At 36.2% G+C, this 17630-nt stretch overlaps 1 protein-coding gene across 1 annotated transcript in view; it reads left to right on the top strand.

Annotated features, from left to right (window-relative positions):
• Window positions 1-17630, top strand: part of PPIG (peptidylprolyl isomerase G) — a 52497-nt gene that overhangs the window by 15600 nt on the left and 19267 nt on the right. The window contains exons 2-8 of the mRNA XM_026697088.2: window positions 5055-5133; window positions 5308-5382; window positions 6731-6838; window positions 7188-7232; window positions 8382-8469; window positions 13031-13060; window positions 13163-13302. Of these exons, the coding sequence (XP_026552873.1) occupies window positions 5073-5133; window positions 5308-5382; window positions 6731-6838; window positions 7188-7232; window positions 8382-8469; window positions 13031-13060; window positions 13163-13302 (547 nt within the window). The 5' untranslated portion in view covers window positions 5055-5072. The remainder of the gene's footprint in view (window positions 1-5054; window positions 5134-5307; window positions 5383-6730; window positions 6839-7187; window positions 7233-8381; window positions 8470-13030; window positions 13061-13162; window positions 13303-17630) is intronic.

The raw sequence follows: 17630 nt of genomic DNA, 5'->3' as shown, positions 1-17630 counted from the left end.
ATTTTGGTTGGGGTTTCTTTTTGGATTAGGTGGGTAATCTTCTTTCTTTGGAATCCATTGGCTGTAAGTACGTTGGTGAGAGTGTGTAGTTCGGTTTTTTGGTGTTGTTCATCGGCTAAGCATTTTGTTCTAGAGATGAGTGTCTTGGCTACGGAATTGATCTGTGCTGGGTGGTGGTGTGAGAGTGCATGTAGATAGCGGTTAGTATGTGTTTTCTTCTGGTAGATGGTGTGTCCTAGGGAGCCATTGGATCTTTTGTATACCAAGACATCTAGGAAAGGAAGTTGATTGTTGGCTTCTGTTTCCATGGTGAATTGTATTTTGGGGTGTAGGCTGTTGAGGTGTGTGAGGAAGTTGTTCAGTTTTTCTTTCCCGTGTGGCCAGATTATGAAGGTGTCATCTACGTATCTGAGCCAGAGTTTGGGTTTGTGGTCGTATTTTTCTAGAGCTTGTGTTTCAAAGTGTTCCATGTAGAGGTTTGCGATGACAGGTGAGAGGGGTGATCCCATGGGTGCTCCTTCTATTTGTTTGTATTTTTGTCCATTGTAGGTGAAGTATGTATTGGATAGGCAGTGGTTGGTCAGATCTAGGATGTGCTTGGGGGTTGTATTTGTTTTGGATGGCAGTCAAGGCTTCTTTTATTGGCACTTGGGTGAAGAGGATATGACATCGAAGCTTACTAGTAGGTCATTAGGTTGTAAGTTTTGTTTCTTTATGATCTCAATGAACTGGAATGAGTTTCTTACGTGTGAGTTGATGGATTCTGCATAGGGTTGTAGTTGTTTGGCAAGAAATTTGGCCAGGTTTTGTAGAGGTGAGCCTATGGAGCTGACTATTGGTCTGAGTGGGGTTCCTTCTTTGTGTATCTTGGGGAGACCATAAAGCTTGGGACATCTGGATGATTTCTCTCTGGGTATAATTCGTTGCTGGATTTCTTCACTAATGGGGGAGGCTTTTATTTTGGATTTGGTAGTTTTTTCTAGGTAGGTGGTGGGGTCTGTCTTTAGGGGTTTGTATGCGGGGTCTTGGAGTAGGTTGGTTAACTTGGTTTGGTAGTCAGATGTGTTCATAACCACTGTCGCATTGCCCTTGTCTGCTGGTAGGATTATTATGCTGGTGTCTTCTTTCAGGTTAAGTAGTGCAGTTTGTTCTTCTTTGGATAAGTTGCTTTTGGGTGGTTTGCTAGTGCAGAGGATGTTGGTGATTTCAAGTCTGATTTTGTTAGCATCATCAGGGTTGGTTCTGGTCAGGCTGGTTTCAACTCCGCATATGATGGTTTCTGTGGGGATGTGTTTGGGAGCGACAGCAAAGTTGAATCCTTTTGAAAGGACCTTGGTTTCAGCTTTAGTGAGGATCTTGTCTGAGATGTTGTGCACTGTTTGTTTCATGTGTGGCTGTGGGGGGGGGAGGAGTTGGTTTCTGGCGTTGTTGTAGTTTCCTGAGTTTGTTGGTGTGTGTGTCTGTCTTGAGGGTGGTCTGTGTTTCGGCTCTCCAGACAGCGAGTTGTTTGGATTTGTCCCAAAGTAGGGGGTGAATCTTGTTGCTGAATCTGAGGTGGAGTGTGAGGAGATCTTTGTTGATTTGGTCTAGGAGAAACCTTTTTGTGTGAAGTTCATTTCTAATTAGGGCCAGTTCTGTTCTTTTTAGGATGCGTTTGGTGGCTGCTGTGTTGGTGTGGAATTTCAATTGGAAGCTTGTGGGAATTAAATTTTGATCTCGGCAGTTGCATAGGAATGCAAGGTCACATAAAATGGAGGCTCTTTGGACTTCAAGTTTTTCATAAGTCCTGGTCAGATGGTGGGTTTCCTCCCCGTAGAGGTGCAATATTTGTTTTCTGAGGTTCTCGCCCCCACCCAATCAAGTCCCACCCCCACTGGCAGTTAAAAGGAGGAAGCAGCTGCAATCTCACATTACTCTGAGAAGCACAGAGCCGGAGACAGAAGCCTGAAGATGATGAATGAGACTTCATCGAAACGTTGCCTAGATACTTCGAATCTTACGCGGGAGAAAACCCGAACAACCAAAGATCCACATACAAATACCCGCGAGAACCTCAGAAAACAAATACACACACACACACACACACACACACACACACACACACACTGTGCCCCATTTTACATCCATTCTTGCCGCAATTGTTGAGCGAACTGATGAAGTTGTTAAGTGAATTATGCAATTGTTAAATAAATCTGGCTTCCTCCATTGACTTTGCTTGTCAGAAGCCAGCTGGGAAGGTTAGAAATGGTGAATCACATGTCCCCAGGACACTGCAGCTGTCATAAATACATGTCAGTTGCCAAGTGCCCAAAATTTGATCACATGATCCTGGAGATATTGCAATAGTCATACGTGTGAAAAATGGTTAGAAGTCACTTTTTTCAATACCGTTGTAACTTTGGTCACTAAATGAATGGTTGTAAGTTGAGAACTGCCTGTATACTGTATCAATTTCTGTTTCATTAGTTTGCAATTACATAAAGCATTGGGAATTACATGGGAATACATAATCAAATATAGTTTTTAGTTCTCTTGTACAAGACAGATAGTTAAAAATGTAGGATTTGGAAGTTCAAAGGGGAAAGCAGTGTGAAGCACTATACTTAATTCTTTGATCTTTTTTCTTCACATTAATAGTATTTCTATCATGATCTAGAGCAGGGGTCACCAACCTTTTGGACCTCAGGGACCTCCAAACTCATAATTTTAGATCCCACAGAACAGAGACCTTGGGAAAATCCCAAAAAATGTCTGCAGGAAAACTCCTCACCCCATTTTCCTACCGATCAATCATTCTTTATTTGGGATCGCAGGATACCGTCTCCAGCTCCGTTCTCAGGGAGAAAGAGAAAGAGAGAGACTTTTGGCTTCATGCAAGGAAAGCAGCCTTGTGTTTCCGTGCAGCCTGGATTAATTGCTTTGGGGGTTTTGGGGATGACATTTCTCTGCGGACCACCAAAATTTTCTTGCGGACCACCAGTGGTCCCCAGCCCACTGGTTGGCGACCACTGATCTAGAGCACGGGTGTCAAACTGGAGTTCTTCGAGGGCTGGATCAGCATTGTAGTTCTCCGTGGACTGGAGGGCGGGGGCTGGAATGGATGGACTCCTGCAGCACCCTGTTGGTCAAAAATAGCAAAGGTCTGGCCCATGGTGCCTCTTCTAGTGAAAATGGGGCACAGGGCCCCCACAAGTGGCCCCCATGGCCCTTTTGGGGGGCCAAAATGAGGTGGGGGGCTACAACAGGCACTGTGGGCCAGTCCTTTGCTATTTCCAGGCCGGCCCAGTGGGCCAGATTTAAGCACCCACAGGTTGGATCTGGCCCACAGGCCTTGAGTTTGACACCCCCGATCTAGAGAATACTGGAAATTTTGATATAACTAGAATAAATAATTCTGATTTAAAATATACTAATTTTAAGTTGCAGAAAAAAATAGGGAACTTTCAATTTATAGCCAAGTTCTCAATGAAAGGAATATATTTTGATGGATTAAGTAATTTATAGTTTGCATTCAATAAACTTATCAATATGCTTATCAAATACTAGCTTTATATTATGCAAGAAGTGAAATTAACATTCAGCCATTTTTTATTTTCTGTTTGTAGCTTTAACCTGAAACTTGGCCAATTCTCCATGTTTTAGCATATGATAACAGATAATCAGAGTTGGAAGGGACCTTGTAGGTCATCTAGTCCAACTCCCCGTCCAAGCAGGAGACCCTACACCATTTCTGAGAAATGGCAGTCCAATCTCTTCTTGAGAGTCTCAAGTGATGACACTCCCACAACTTCCAAGGGCAAGCTGTTCCATTGGTTGATTGGTCTCTCTGTCAGAAAGTTTCTCCTTATTTCCAGGTTAAATCTCTCCTTGTTCAGTTTCCATCCATTATTCCTTGTCTGGCCTCGGGTGTCTTAGAAAATAGCTTGACCCCTTCCTTCCTGTGGCAGCCCCTCAAATATTGGAAGACCGCTATCATGTCTCCCCTGGTCCTTGCCTTCATTAGAGTAGCCTTGCCCAGTTCCTGTAACTGTTCTTCACTGATGCCTCATCAGTATTCTGTCATATATGAAATAATACCAAGTAGAAGGACCATTAAAATATTAATAAGATCCATCTGTTTTTCAGTATTTAAGGAAGGGTATATACTAGTGTGAACAATGGTAGATGAAATAGGAAGATGCTGTGATTTATATTAAGTTGGGGAAGTCACCTTTTGACTATCAGATTCTAAAAGATTTGCCTTTTCTGGATTCATAATTGTGCAAAAAAAAATTATTTTACTTGGTGCTTTCATAAGGGAGGATTGATTTAACGTTATCCATTTGCATATATTCCCTTCTCTACATTTATTTAATGCTAGCCATCACTCACTGCAAATCCAAACCAGAATTTGCATCCACATATAATTTTATAGATTAATCTTGTAATAAAAAAACAGAATGACTTGGTTGTGATGCAGTATTTTCAGATTTGTTGAAATGGGGCAGGATCAATACTTTTTAAAAATAAAATATTTTATAGAAACTTAATTATTTTGCATTGTTGAATGGTTCTTTCATCCTGTCATTTGGTGTCTGCCATATCACTTTCTGGTATACCTGGAATAAGTTGTAAGGGAGTGGTAAATGTGGTAAAGGAGAGGTGGGAGGAAAAGGTCATATAGTAATGTATTCACTGCTTAGTGTATCACTGTTCTGTTCTTCTTCCCCCTCTTCCCCAATGATAGAGGGACAATCACATAAGGAATTAGAAGTTGATTGTTAACACAGTTTGGGCTGGTCCAATGTAGTCAGTCCTAAATATAAATACTTAGTATTGCATTCATTTTAGAACCCATAAAAATAATCAAATCAAAATATTTTTGGTGATGTATTGTTTTTTATATGTATATATTTTTTTCTGCACAAAATAATAAAGCCTTGTAATATTGTGCCTATCATTATTATTACTACAGTTACCCTGTAGCAAGATGGGCAACCAATAAATTTAATAAATACATAAATTAGTATGCTGTAATCAGTCAAATTTCCTTATGATTTTTATTTCTATTTCAGATATAACATTCTAAAGCCATGGGAGTGAAAACACAAAGACCTCGTTGTTTTTTTGACATAGCCATCAATAATACCCCCGGTAAGACTGCTGGTTTCAATGTTAAATGTTGAGCCTACCTGAAAATGCATTGGTAAACTGATTGAGAATAAGTTTATATTTATATATTGGTTTATATTTATTTCCATGCATGCAAGCTTGCCTTTTTAAAGTTAGTGAATATAAATGTAATGACTTTTTTTCCCTTAATTTTAGCTGGAAGAGTTGTCTTTGAATTATTTTCAGATGTCTGTCCAAAAACATGTGAGAACTTTCGCTGCCTTTGTACAGGTCTGTAGATATTTTTCCTTACTTGCATAATTTGCTATATAAATCTAATGCTGATTTAATTGTTCTTAATAATGTCACAAGGTGCAAAAAAAAACAACTAAAAATATTACACATTTATCTGAAACTTGATAAGTATAAATATATTTGTTTGTGATCTATTTTGAAGTATTTTAGTATTCATATCTATCTATTTATCTCTATCTCTATCTATCTATCTATCTATCTATGTATAATACTTTATTGACTATCTGTTGAATGTCATACACTTTAGTAATTTAAAAATATGGTCACGATGGCTCTAATCTTGGGATTGTATTGAAATGTGGAACCACTTAGATTAGTTAAAGTTTTCAAAGAATTCTGAGTGTTTCTTTCTATAGTCAGAAAGACAGGGAAAACTGGATGATTCTGAAAAAAATTTCTCTGCTGTCATATTGGAGCTTAGGAATTTCGTTAATCCTGACTAACTCTTGAGTTTCATTTAGGTTCTTAGAGAAGGCTATTGATTGATTGATTGATTGATTGATTGATTGAATTTATTTTGCTTCCTATTCGCCCATATTTTACCATAATATCTTCCTCCCTTCACTCACACATTGCTGAACAAATGATTGTAACTCAAGGGCGACCCAAATGCAGGTAATACTCTTTCATTCTGAGACACACAAGAAAAAACAACTATAGGTTTTTTCCCTCCTATTTCTTTAGCACTCTACAACCATGTTGCTTTTATCTGAAACAAAATTCAATCAAGCCTATCCTTGAATAGTGGTGCCTTACATTTAATAAGTTAACTGAAGTTTCAGACTACTTATTATATAGGTGTAGTCCTCATTTGTAACTGTCTCAGATAGTTACTGTTTACAAATACAATGGGAATAAATGATATTAAAATATTTTCTAATCAGTGCATACATTTAGGTTCAAATTTCTGTGCCTGACAACAGTGCAAGCCAAAATGAGAGTAACACTAGCATTGCTGCACAAGGGAACTATCTAAATGAGATGACAGCATCCAGTATTCTTCGCAGCCCCACTTTCTTTTTCTTTGTGTATCATGTTGTTTGCTTAGTGACCATTTCATTGGAACCAATTGCAATTGCTAAATGAGGACTACCTGTATGGATTAACAGACGGGTACAGTTCTGTGGATTTTGCCTATTAACAGTATATAGAAACATTTCACATTTCTTTTTTATGATTAGTATGGCCTTTATTTTTCTTTTAGCGGTTTAGTATTTGGAGTTTTAAAAAACAACCAAAAGCTGATTTACAATTTTACTTGTATTCATTGTGTGAGATTCTGTCACTAATGTATAATGTGCATTTAAATATTTATTCTTTGTAGGTGAAAAGGGTATTGGAAAATCAACCCAGAAACCACTTCATTACAAAAGTTGTTTATTTCATAGAGTTGTAAAAGATTTCATGATCCAAGGTGGTGACTTCAGTGAAGGTATGGCATTACTTGTTCCAAATTATTGCCTGTAATTGTTCAAATGTAAATACAAGTTTTACAGTATTTAAATAATTTTGATGTCTATTTTTTGTGGTGAAAAACTCAAGATGATAGTCTCTTACCAAAGTTTATGAATGAACTTCTATGATAGTTTCAAGCAAAGTACTTTGCTAAAGATGTTACTAAAATACTGCCCTTTTATTCCATCTTTAAAAAATCTGAATTCATTTGTAAAAATATAAGAAAACAGTAAGGATTCCACAGTTCAATTCTGAACTGTCTATATTATCTTCTATTGGATGCTTTCATGATCTTTTCTTACATGTGCTTTTTTTTCCTATACAAGGAAATGGGAGAGGAGGAGAATCAATTTATGGAGGCTTTTTTGAAGGTAAGAACTATTTCTTCACAGGTTAGCCTGCAACTCCACCATTATGTTGTGAATATATTAGGAACCACATATTTTATGGATCTACAAAATAACTTTTACTAAGGATCATAGTTTATTTTGAGGTTCATAATGAGGATAATAAACTAGAGTTATTTTAGAACTTGTAAAAAGTCTGGCCTTAAGTGATCTCATAATCAGTGGCATATCAATTCACCTCTTTTTCTATTTCTCTTAAGGTAGTAAGTCCTTTCTTCCTGAGGTGTGTGATAGCCTTGTAGCTTGTCTCCATTTAACTTCCCTTTACCAAGGCCTGCTTAACCATTTCATTGGTTGTTAACAAACCAGCCCTCCTTGCTCATGTTTGAGGAGAGGGAGAGAGATTAAACACCATTCCAGTCATTTGACATGTCTTTAACAAACAGATTTTTTTGGCAGAAAGTGAATGTTAATTTGGCAGTTGGACCAAGTAGACCAATAAATGGGTCTGGTTTCGGTCTTCCTCTATAAAAACTAGAAAGCCAAATACTAGTTCTGACTAATCAATCTAAGTTCTTTTCATGCTCCTAGAAATGTGAACTAGTGGTATTAAAAAGCTGTTACTGGAAGTTAGACAAGACACTTTTATGACACAAATATGTTACAAACAAGTATGTTGCATAAGTAATTGAAATGTATTTTTATTTCAAATTTCCAAATTACCTCTTCTAAAAAACAGGACTATTCGTGAGGTATTTTTTAACTAGCAATACAGCATATTACTTTTGGCACACTCTTATAAATTTCATGTAGCAAAATATAATCCCCCCCTCCCCCCCAAAAATACATCTGTCTTTGGATAATAAGAATGAGACATTTACAGGTTGTTCTTGTTTAACAGATCAATGAATTACTACATAGTTGTATTTCTGCATTCATTTATCATATGAGAATGCTGTTCAACAGTATTAATCAAATAATATTTATATTTTTGCCCAATAAACTGGAAATTATGGTATACATCTATGTCTTTAGTTTTATCTATTTGAATACTGTTTGGCACTGCAATGATAATATTTATGCAGCTTGACAATCCTAATTTAAAATGCTAAAAAAAATGCCAGTGCAAGGTAATAACTTGGATTTTTGAAGTAATTCAAACGCTTTCTCTAGATGAAAGCTTTGCTGTAAAGCACAACAAAGAATTTCTTCTTTCAATGGCCAACAGAGGGAAAGATACAAATGGTTCACAGTTTTTTATGTAAGTATCATGCTAGCTCCATCATTTGGATGGAGTTCCTTATGATTTAAATTGTAAGAACTTTGAATTGTTGGAATAACTTTCTGTTTACAAAGTATAAATACCTTTAGAACAGAGAATGCTTTTATTAACTATTTCTAAGAATCTATATAAGAGATCTATATAAGGCATCTTACAACAGAAACAGAAATTCAGTTAGGAAAAAAATAGAAATTATTGATAAATTCTGAATATTGTACATCAAAACCAAGCAAAAACAATTACCATCACAAAATTCCCAAAAATGCCAAGTATATAAAATTAAAATCACAATAGCATAACTATAACAGAAGTTTAAAAAAAGAACAATATAACAATAAAAATATTTCTTAATGCCTAAATGTAGAGGAACTTACAGATGGACTTCGCTACTGAAGATGTACTGTAGTTGGAGGAGGGGAAGCTACAAGTAAAGAATAAGTAAGAACTCTTTGCTCCTGAGTATGCTATAATAAAATATGAGGAGAGTTTGATGATAACTTTATTGCAATCATTAACAGTGCAAGAGAATTGGTATTCAAATATTTAAAATAACCAATCCTAAATTGACAAGACCAGGTTAGCTAGGAAAAGTACAAACAGACAAAAACAGTTGGGCTAAAAAACAATATTAAATCAATGCATAGGCTATATGTATATAACAGGAAATTAAAATTAGCAATCTATATAATATAAACTTGAAATGACAGTATGAAATACAACACACACAGAAATAGTATACAAATACACACATACACAGAGTCCTTGACTTGGGGCAGTAATTGAGCCTGCCAATTACAGTTGTAGGTTGTGATGGACCTAAAGCAGGTCACCACGTGACTGATTTTACAACCATTTTCCGGCAGTCATGAAGCCATTGTAAATGAACACTGGATGTTAAGCAAATGCCATGGTCATTAAGTGAAGCCACTTCTTTCCTATGAATTATTTTTTACAAAAACCAGGTGTAAATGCTTTTTTTGGCAAAAATGTCATAAATCATTGTCACATGACCATGGGACACTGCAAACAGTTGTAAACGGGCCAGTTGCCAAATGCCCACAATGCACTAACCATGAAAGAACATGGCTGTCAGAACTTTAGACCTGGGTTGTAATTAGCATTTGGGGGCTGTTGGATTTTCAAGTGATTGGCTAAGCAACTGGCTGTAAGTCAAGGACTACCTATATACCTGTATATTTGTAGATAAAACAATAAAATTATCCAAAAGCTTTAACAATTGTAAGCCTCTCTTACAGAAACCCTATTGTGGCTGAGAGAAATATAATGATCCACTTCTGATTATTCTGGCTGGTCCAATTACTTTAATTATTCTTTATCAATTTCATTGTACACATGTTGTGCATTGACAATAAACGTTTGATTTGATTTGATTTACATGCCACCATACAAAACTTGGCAATCTTGTATGTTACTTCAGGGTTGATGTCAGAAAGTAGACATTGCTGATACTATTGGTCATTTATCCCATTTTGCTAGTCAGAAGGGGGGCAATTGGAGCATTTCAAGATTCTGTATATAAGTGGATATACAGAAGAACATGTTTGATAGTTTCTATCTGTACTGAGTCTCAAGGACGTACTCATAACAAATATTGGATTATTTTGTATCCTCCAGCCAGAAGTGCTGAGGAGAGAGCATTATATTGGGCTAAGGTAAAATCTCTTTTCTGAATTAGGATATGAAGCTGGGTAAGATATATAGCTGGTGCGGGAGTCTATCTCCTGCTGTCTGTCATGGGAAGTGATATTTCCAGCGTCGGTTCTGATGGTGTATGTCGAACAGACATTGCCTGACTGTGACCCTTGCTCAGTTGCCAAAGATGATAAATAAGTGAGGGTAAACTTTAATACCATGGCTTGGGATAATGATACCAGCTGAAATATATTAGGAAAGATGCTCTTTTCTCTCTAATCCCAGTCTCTACTGCTTTATACAAGAACAAGATTTGACTTTAGGCCCAAGAGCCAGTGAAGACACACACATTCATTGACCAATCTAAATGAAAGGATATCAGAATATGGGCTAATGAAGCCACCATATTTTTATCCTATTCAAGGAACTGAACAGGTTAGTGCTGACCACAGATGCCAGTCTTCATGGCTGGGGTATTCAATCCAGGGTGCTTCAAGGACAATGGTCACAGACAGATTTGGACTATAATATCAATTGGCTAGAGCTTTGAGCGGTCCATGTGGCCCTGAGACAATTAGAGGACGTGGTCTCAGGTAAGGACGCCCTAATCTTGACTGACAATATGTCTACTAAGGCACACATTAACTGCCAAGGGAGGACTCATTCATTGCGACAAAATAATGTGCTACATATACATCATCTTGTCTAAACTAAATTCATGTAGTCCATTACTGTGTCCAGCCTGCAAAATAGATAGATTTCCTGAACTTTAGATCCTCAAATTCTTGCAACTTCCATAATTTCCAGACAGCTCTGGTTCCTCTAGTTATGGATGATAGAGGTACCAGATTGAAGAATAGGAATATTCCTTCACTTTATAATCTGTTAGGGTGCTGAACAGGAGAGCACCTCCTTTACAATCTGAGTCTTGATTATATATGGCAGGTCAGAATTCCTACCAAGGGACGAGAGAGAATGTTAATCCTCCTGGCATTTAACTTCACAAGCAAATCAAAACAAGCTAGTAAAACCATTCTGAGGGAGAGAAAAATCAGAAGCAATAAGTATATTAATAGGCATTCCATGAAATCTTAGTTCCCCAATATAGTGTTTTCTTCAACTTGCAACTAACCACCAATTCTCTTCCATACAATCATTAAAAACATATTCCAGATAAAACTCATGAAAGTTTACTATATAATGCAAAGTGCCATAGAACACTTAGTTGTTGCTGCTGTGGAAACATAGATAACAGTAAGCTTTTCCTTATGTTTTTTGGTTTTTTGTACTACAGTTTCTTTACTATGTTTCTTCTGCTACTTACAAAGCACCATATCTGTAATTCCATCTAATTACTGAGTTGAAGTCACTCAGAGTTAAATGGTGTATCTGTTTTATTCTGTTCCAAAGTGAAAGTAATAAATAGAATATATATATTCATTCTGAGATTCTCGCGGGTATTTGTATGTGGATCTTTGGTTATTTGGGTTTTCTCCCGTGTAAAATTGGAAGTATCTAGGCAACGTTTTGATGAAGTCTCATTCATCATCTTCAGGCTTGTGTCTTCGGCTCTGTGCTTCTCAGAGTAAATCTGAGAAATTTACTCTGAGAAGCACAGAGCCGAAGACACAAGCCTGAAGATGATGAATGAGACTTCATCAAAACGTTGCCTGGATACTTCCAATTTTACGTGGGAGAAAACACGAATAACCAAAGATAGCTAGATAGATACATACATATATTCATTCTCTGATTGTCAGAGTAAGGTAACATTTATTTACAAACAGTATTGTTGAATATTCCATATATAACTCAACTTGCTATTTTTACAATTCTATTCATTATGAAATTAAGGGCACATCTGTGTTTAGTAGATTTCCTGTTTCTAAGTATAGTCAGAAGTTTAGCAGGTGAATGGGAACAACTCCTTGATAAATCTTTAATGTCTGATCAGGAGGAGGAAGGAAAGCGTCCATCTCATCCAAGGGAATGAAGTAACTGAATTTTATAATAAATAAAAATACATTAGTTTTTTAAAATATTAAATATGTACTATGTTCCAGTGTGAACTCAATGGCCACAAGTTTACCAGTTGCACTTAATTAAAAGTATTGATTGATTAATATATTGAGGACTAGTGTCTTCAAAAAATTTTCTTCGTCTTTACTTCTTTACTATCACACTTGGCCAATAAAGAATTCTATCTATTTATCTTTATTTTCCATTTTATATTAAACAGAAGCTGCCTCTTCAAAAATGAGAAGTACACTATTTGCTCAGTGGTAAAGAAGTTTAGAGAGATTTGTAGAACTAATAAATTAGTATAAGACCAAATGCTTAAGTAGTATTGTATTTTTGAAACTGAATTTTATATATTTTATTAAGAAGAAATAACTATGGCCTGGTTGACAAAAGAACCTGAGTCTAAACTGTATTGCAAAAATCATGGCTCAGGTGATTGAAAGTGTCTCCATATAAAAGAGTTCCTCACACAGAAATTGGATGCCTGGAAGAAATGTTTTACTTTAGCTTGTTTTATAGTATAAAATATTTTAGGTGAAGGAAATAGTTTCTATTCAGAAGGGTTCTGAATATTCATGCCATATATAATGCTGCCAAAGTATACTACCTCAGTCAAAACTAGGCTACATGGAATATATTTCTTTAAACATTTTTTGAATGTTAGGTACAGTTACAGGAATAATCAGAACTGTATATAAATTTTAATGTATTGACATTGTTGCTGTTCAATATTTAATGTATTTTGTTCATATTTGTCATATCTGTCATAATATACCAAATTTGTGCTCTCTCTCTCTCTCCCTTTCAACTTGATATTAATATTATCCTTTTTTTATTAAATTGTTGCCCCTGGTGTCATCTAAAGAACAACTAAGCCTACCCCTCATCTTGATGGGTATGTATTTTTGTCTCTTACTTGTAATTGGAAAATTATGCTGAATTCTTCAATGAGATAGAAATGTCAGTCATTTATTAAAATTATGCTTCACTCATTTAGATATCATGTTGTTTTTGGACAAGTAATTTCGGGGCAAGAAGTTGTAAGAGAAATAGAAAATCAGAAGACCGATGCATCCAGTAAACCGTATGCAGAAGTGCGAATAATGAGTTGTGGAGAACTAATTCAAAAATCTAAAGGTAAAATTAAAATACCTTTTTAATAATAGTCTGCTATTTCTGACAGGGAGGAGCTGGTGTTGCGGCAGTACGACGCGCGATCTTGTTTCCCTAAGATCGCCGTCGATATCTCCACTGCTGGACGGTCCCGACGGACCTCAACTGTCCCGTAGAGACAGTGATTGATAAGGGCACGTTCTATTGATCCCAGGGACACTGCAAAGTCCCTGGTTGATCCAGGAAAAGCCCTTTTGCCAGCGACAGAGAGGCAGCCATTCAAGCTGCTGAAGCTGGGACAGCTCCGGAACGGAAGAGATTGAAAGAAAGTGTGTCAGTTTGGTGAGATGAACTTTTACTTATTTCTTGAAGAGAACACCTTCAAAGATTTAAAGTGAAATTAAAAGTGAAGAGGAAAGAGTTTAAGCGGTGAAATTAAACTAGTTAAAGTGAAAGTTTTTTCCCCCTTTTTATTGGAACTTAAAATTTGGCAAAGCTTCTTAACTTTAAACTGGACTGGTCTTTTTTAAACTCTCTTTTTATTTTATTTTTTTTTAACAATTTTTTGAAAGTCTGTTTTGATTAAGACTCTTTCTGATTTGAGATTTATTTCTTTTTTAAAAGAAAGGATTTCATTTTTCTTTTTGTTCCTGGCATTGGATACATGAGGGGGGAGTGAAAGTGAAGGAAAAAAAGTAGCACTGCCATCTAGAGACTTGGACATATTGTTTCTTCTTCTAATTGGTTATGTATTTGTGTTATACTCAAGGACTCCGAGCTTTGCACTGGAAAAGATAGTGGGATGAGCATGGCAGATTGTTTACGCGGGTACCCATCTGTGAAACTATAGATGAATAGAGTCTGGAGTTAAAGTTGAAAGAAGATTGAAGTGACCTTGGAAATACTGGAACTAGAAACTTTGAGTTGATTTATTAAAGAGTCTTGGGTGCTCAGTGGCAGTGGCAGGCTTCACATTAGAACTGTTGGTTACTTTTCACTTTCTTTTTTACTCCCCTCTAGTTGGATTTTTATATCTGGATTTCAACCTTTCATTCCAGGAACTACAATATAATTTTTTTATTTTTTTTTGCTCTTTTCTGCTATTCCTTCTTATTAAGAGAAATAATTGGATTAAGGTATCAAGTGCCTGAAGATTTTTTCTTTTTCGCTCTTTATTTTTTGGAGTGGCGGACTTCCGGTGACGAGGTGTGGAGGTGCTGAAGCTCGCTCCGGGTTTTATGCTACCTTTTCTTGCTATTGGGGTGACCCTTGGGGTGCACGTATCCCATAGAGAAATGTGCCGGTGTGCGGAGGCTTGAGTTGCGGTATGGAAAAGGCGACTCTCATCGCGACATAGAGAGACCGACAATAAGAGACTGCCATCCAGTAATGGTGGTCCCGAAATCCGGATTGTTACATAGAGGAGGAAGCGAGTGAGATAGAGGAGTGTGAGTGAAGGAATTTGCGATCTAGATTGAGTGTTGAACATTGGAGAAAATCAGTCAGAACAAAGCCTGAAAGCAGTGGCCAAAGTGGATACGAGTGGTGGTGAAAGCGAAAGGGCTCGTGAAACGGAAGAGGGTAAGGACACAAGCGATCGGATAGGGAAGATAAGAAAATCGGAGAGGCTTGTATAACTGACAATAACCGGGGGAAAAAAAGCAACGAACTTAGCTTTCATGAAGTGTGAGAGATTTGGTTTGTAGACTCTGGGAAGATTGGACTAACGAACCTGAGACTGGGGGAAGATCGGAAGCGAGGAAGCAAACAGCCTTACCATTTCCAGATACACTATGGACAAAATCTAATAACTTATTCGAGTCTTTTTGGACTATTGGTTTGAAGCTGGAATAAGTGGAGGAGACCTAATTAATTGAAGAGACTATAGGAAATTTGGAGATTAATCTACAGGAGTTTTAAATGAAAGGAGGAACGGTTACAACTGAGGGTGCGGTGAGACTGTGAAACCAGAGACATTACTCAGCAAGACTGTGCTTCCGGTGTGTTTCGTGACTGAACTTTTTGACTTTAGAGAAGAATTGAACAGTTATATTCAGATACTCTGCGCCTATAGCCTCTGCTGTTTGTACTAATTATCTTTTGATACCAACCCTTTATTCATCTCACCTGGTATTTGAATGTGGTAAATGTGATTTATTTTTGATTTAGTTGATATATTAGCAAATATTGAAGTTCATATCTGGTTTTAATATATCAGGGAAACAAGGGGATGATAATTAACTACCTAAGTATTGATATCTGATTACATGTGTTGATTATACTAGATTAATAATTAATTGTGCTTATCTGTGATTACTATATATTAAATAATTAATTATTGTATAGTAAGGTTAATATTTCTTCACTTAGACCTGTAAACATTTAAAATACTATTTTAAAATATTGATATTTAGTATAAGAATTTCATAGCCTTTATATAGTAATAAAGTATAGTAATACTTAGAATTTAAATAGTGGAAACTCAGTATAAATACTAAGATTTATAAATTCAGGTATTTGATTTCTAATTTAATTTTAAAATTGTTTGGAGAATACTTATATTGATAAGAGTGACTAGTTTAATAATATACTAATCAACTAGGGTAGTGGACACTTCCATTTGATATCTTTGAACAGTGAATGTTAATTTGGGATAACGTATTTAGTATAATACAAAAACAGAAACAAATCCTACAAGAAATGACTTCAACTAATACAACACTTAAATCTGGGAAGAAGATTACTCCAGCACTAACAACTGCGGTGGCATCGCCCTCAATGATGGCACAAAAGACAATTGAGGAAACACTATCTGGAGATAAACAACCCTCTATCATGAATGCCAATATTTAGTTGACTCTTCTTACCTTACAAGAATCTATCTTGAAGCTTCAAGAAATAATGACGAAAAACCATACTGAGACAAGAGCTGATACAAATGAATTAAAAGAAGAGATGGGGAATTTAAAGGTAGAAATGAAATTAGATATTTCAAAGTTAGATAAAAAATTGGAACAATACAGCAAGCACTAGAGAGAAATGAATCAACAATAAATGAAATTGAGAAAAGGACAGAACAAACTGAGAAGAAGCTGGAAATGGTGAACAACTAAGAAACGTGAGCAAAGAAATGGATGATTCCCTGGTCTATTTGGAAATGAACAAGGCCGCAGCATATTTGAGATTTCAGAATATAGTGGAATTGAAGAGGATTTGGAACAAGTAATAGCAGGAATATTAGCAGAATTGTTGGAAAAAGATAAGGATGATATTCTGAAAGAGTTGGACAAAGTCTATAGAGTGAGTACAAACAATGCAAGACGTCATAAATACCCAAAAGAGGTTCACGTAAGATTTGCCAGAAGAAAGGTCGGGGATGTTATATACAAAGTATCTTGAGAAGAAACATTTACATATAAAGGAAAAGAAGTGCTCAAACAAATCCCAAGAAGAGTGAGAGAGCAAAGGCGAGACTATAACTTTTTGGTGAACCAATTAAATCAAAAAGGCATTGAATTTTGATGGCTAATCCCAGAAGGGCTGTTAATCTCATGGGAAGAAAGGAAAATTAGAGTAGACGCCGTGGACAAAGCTCAAGAATTCTATGAATGATTGGTGGGTCTGGAAGAATTGAGTAGTAAAGATGAACTAGATTCAAATTCGCAAGATGACCAGGATTACCAAAAGAATAGAGATAGGAATCCCAGGAATTCAAAAAATATACAACAACAAGAGAGAGAAGAACTGAGGACACGTTATCAGCTACAAAAAGAGACAGGAATAACTACAAGGCAAAGAGCAAGAATCAGTTAGATAATGGATGAGGAAAGGAAAATATTATCAATTAATATAAATGGCCTGAATTCTAGGATAAAAAGGAAAAGAATATTAACTAAACTAATTAAACAAAATGCAGATATATGTTTACAAGAAACCCACATAAGGAAGGTAGATGAAAAATATTTAGAATGCCCCAAGTTAGGGAATCTGTATACGTCGCCAGCAGACCTTGGGAAAAAGAAAGGGATAGCAGTATATGTGAAAGGATATGGGAAACAGAGCTAATTTGGACAGATCCCAATGGAAGAATTCTGGTGTTACAAATTTGGATTAAGTCAACCCCAATCCTATTAGTAGTAATTTATGCACCTAACGATAATCAAAAAGATTTTTTTAAACAATTACATGAAAAAATAGTGGGATTAGAAAAAAGGAATATTTGTATCTTGGGGGACTTCATTACCATTGTGGACCATCAGAAAGATAATAGAGGGGGGCAGGTGGAGAGGAAAAAGAGAGAATTACCTAAAATATGTGAGGAAATGATGACTGAATTAAATTTGATAGATATG

This window comes from Pseudonaja textilis, chromosome 1 (genome assembly GCF_049901715.1).
Source record: "Pseudonaja textilis isolate UNSWEBS1 chromosome 1, rPseTex1.2, whole genome shotgun sequence".
Lineage (NCBI taxonomy): Eukaryota > Metazoa > Chordata > Lepidosauria > Squamata > Elapidae > Pseudonaja > Pseudonaja textilis.
Note: the sequence above shows the minus strand (reverse complement) of the source record. Positions and strands in the feature narration are given on the sequence as shown.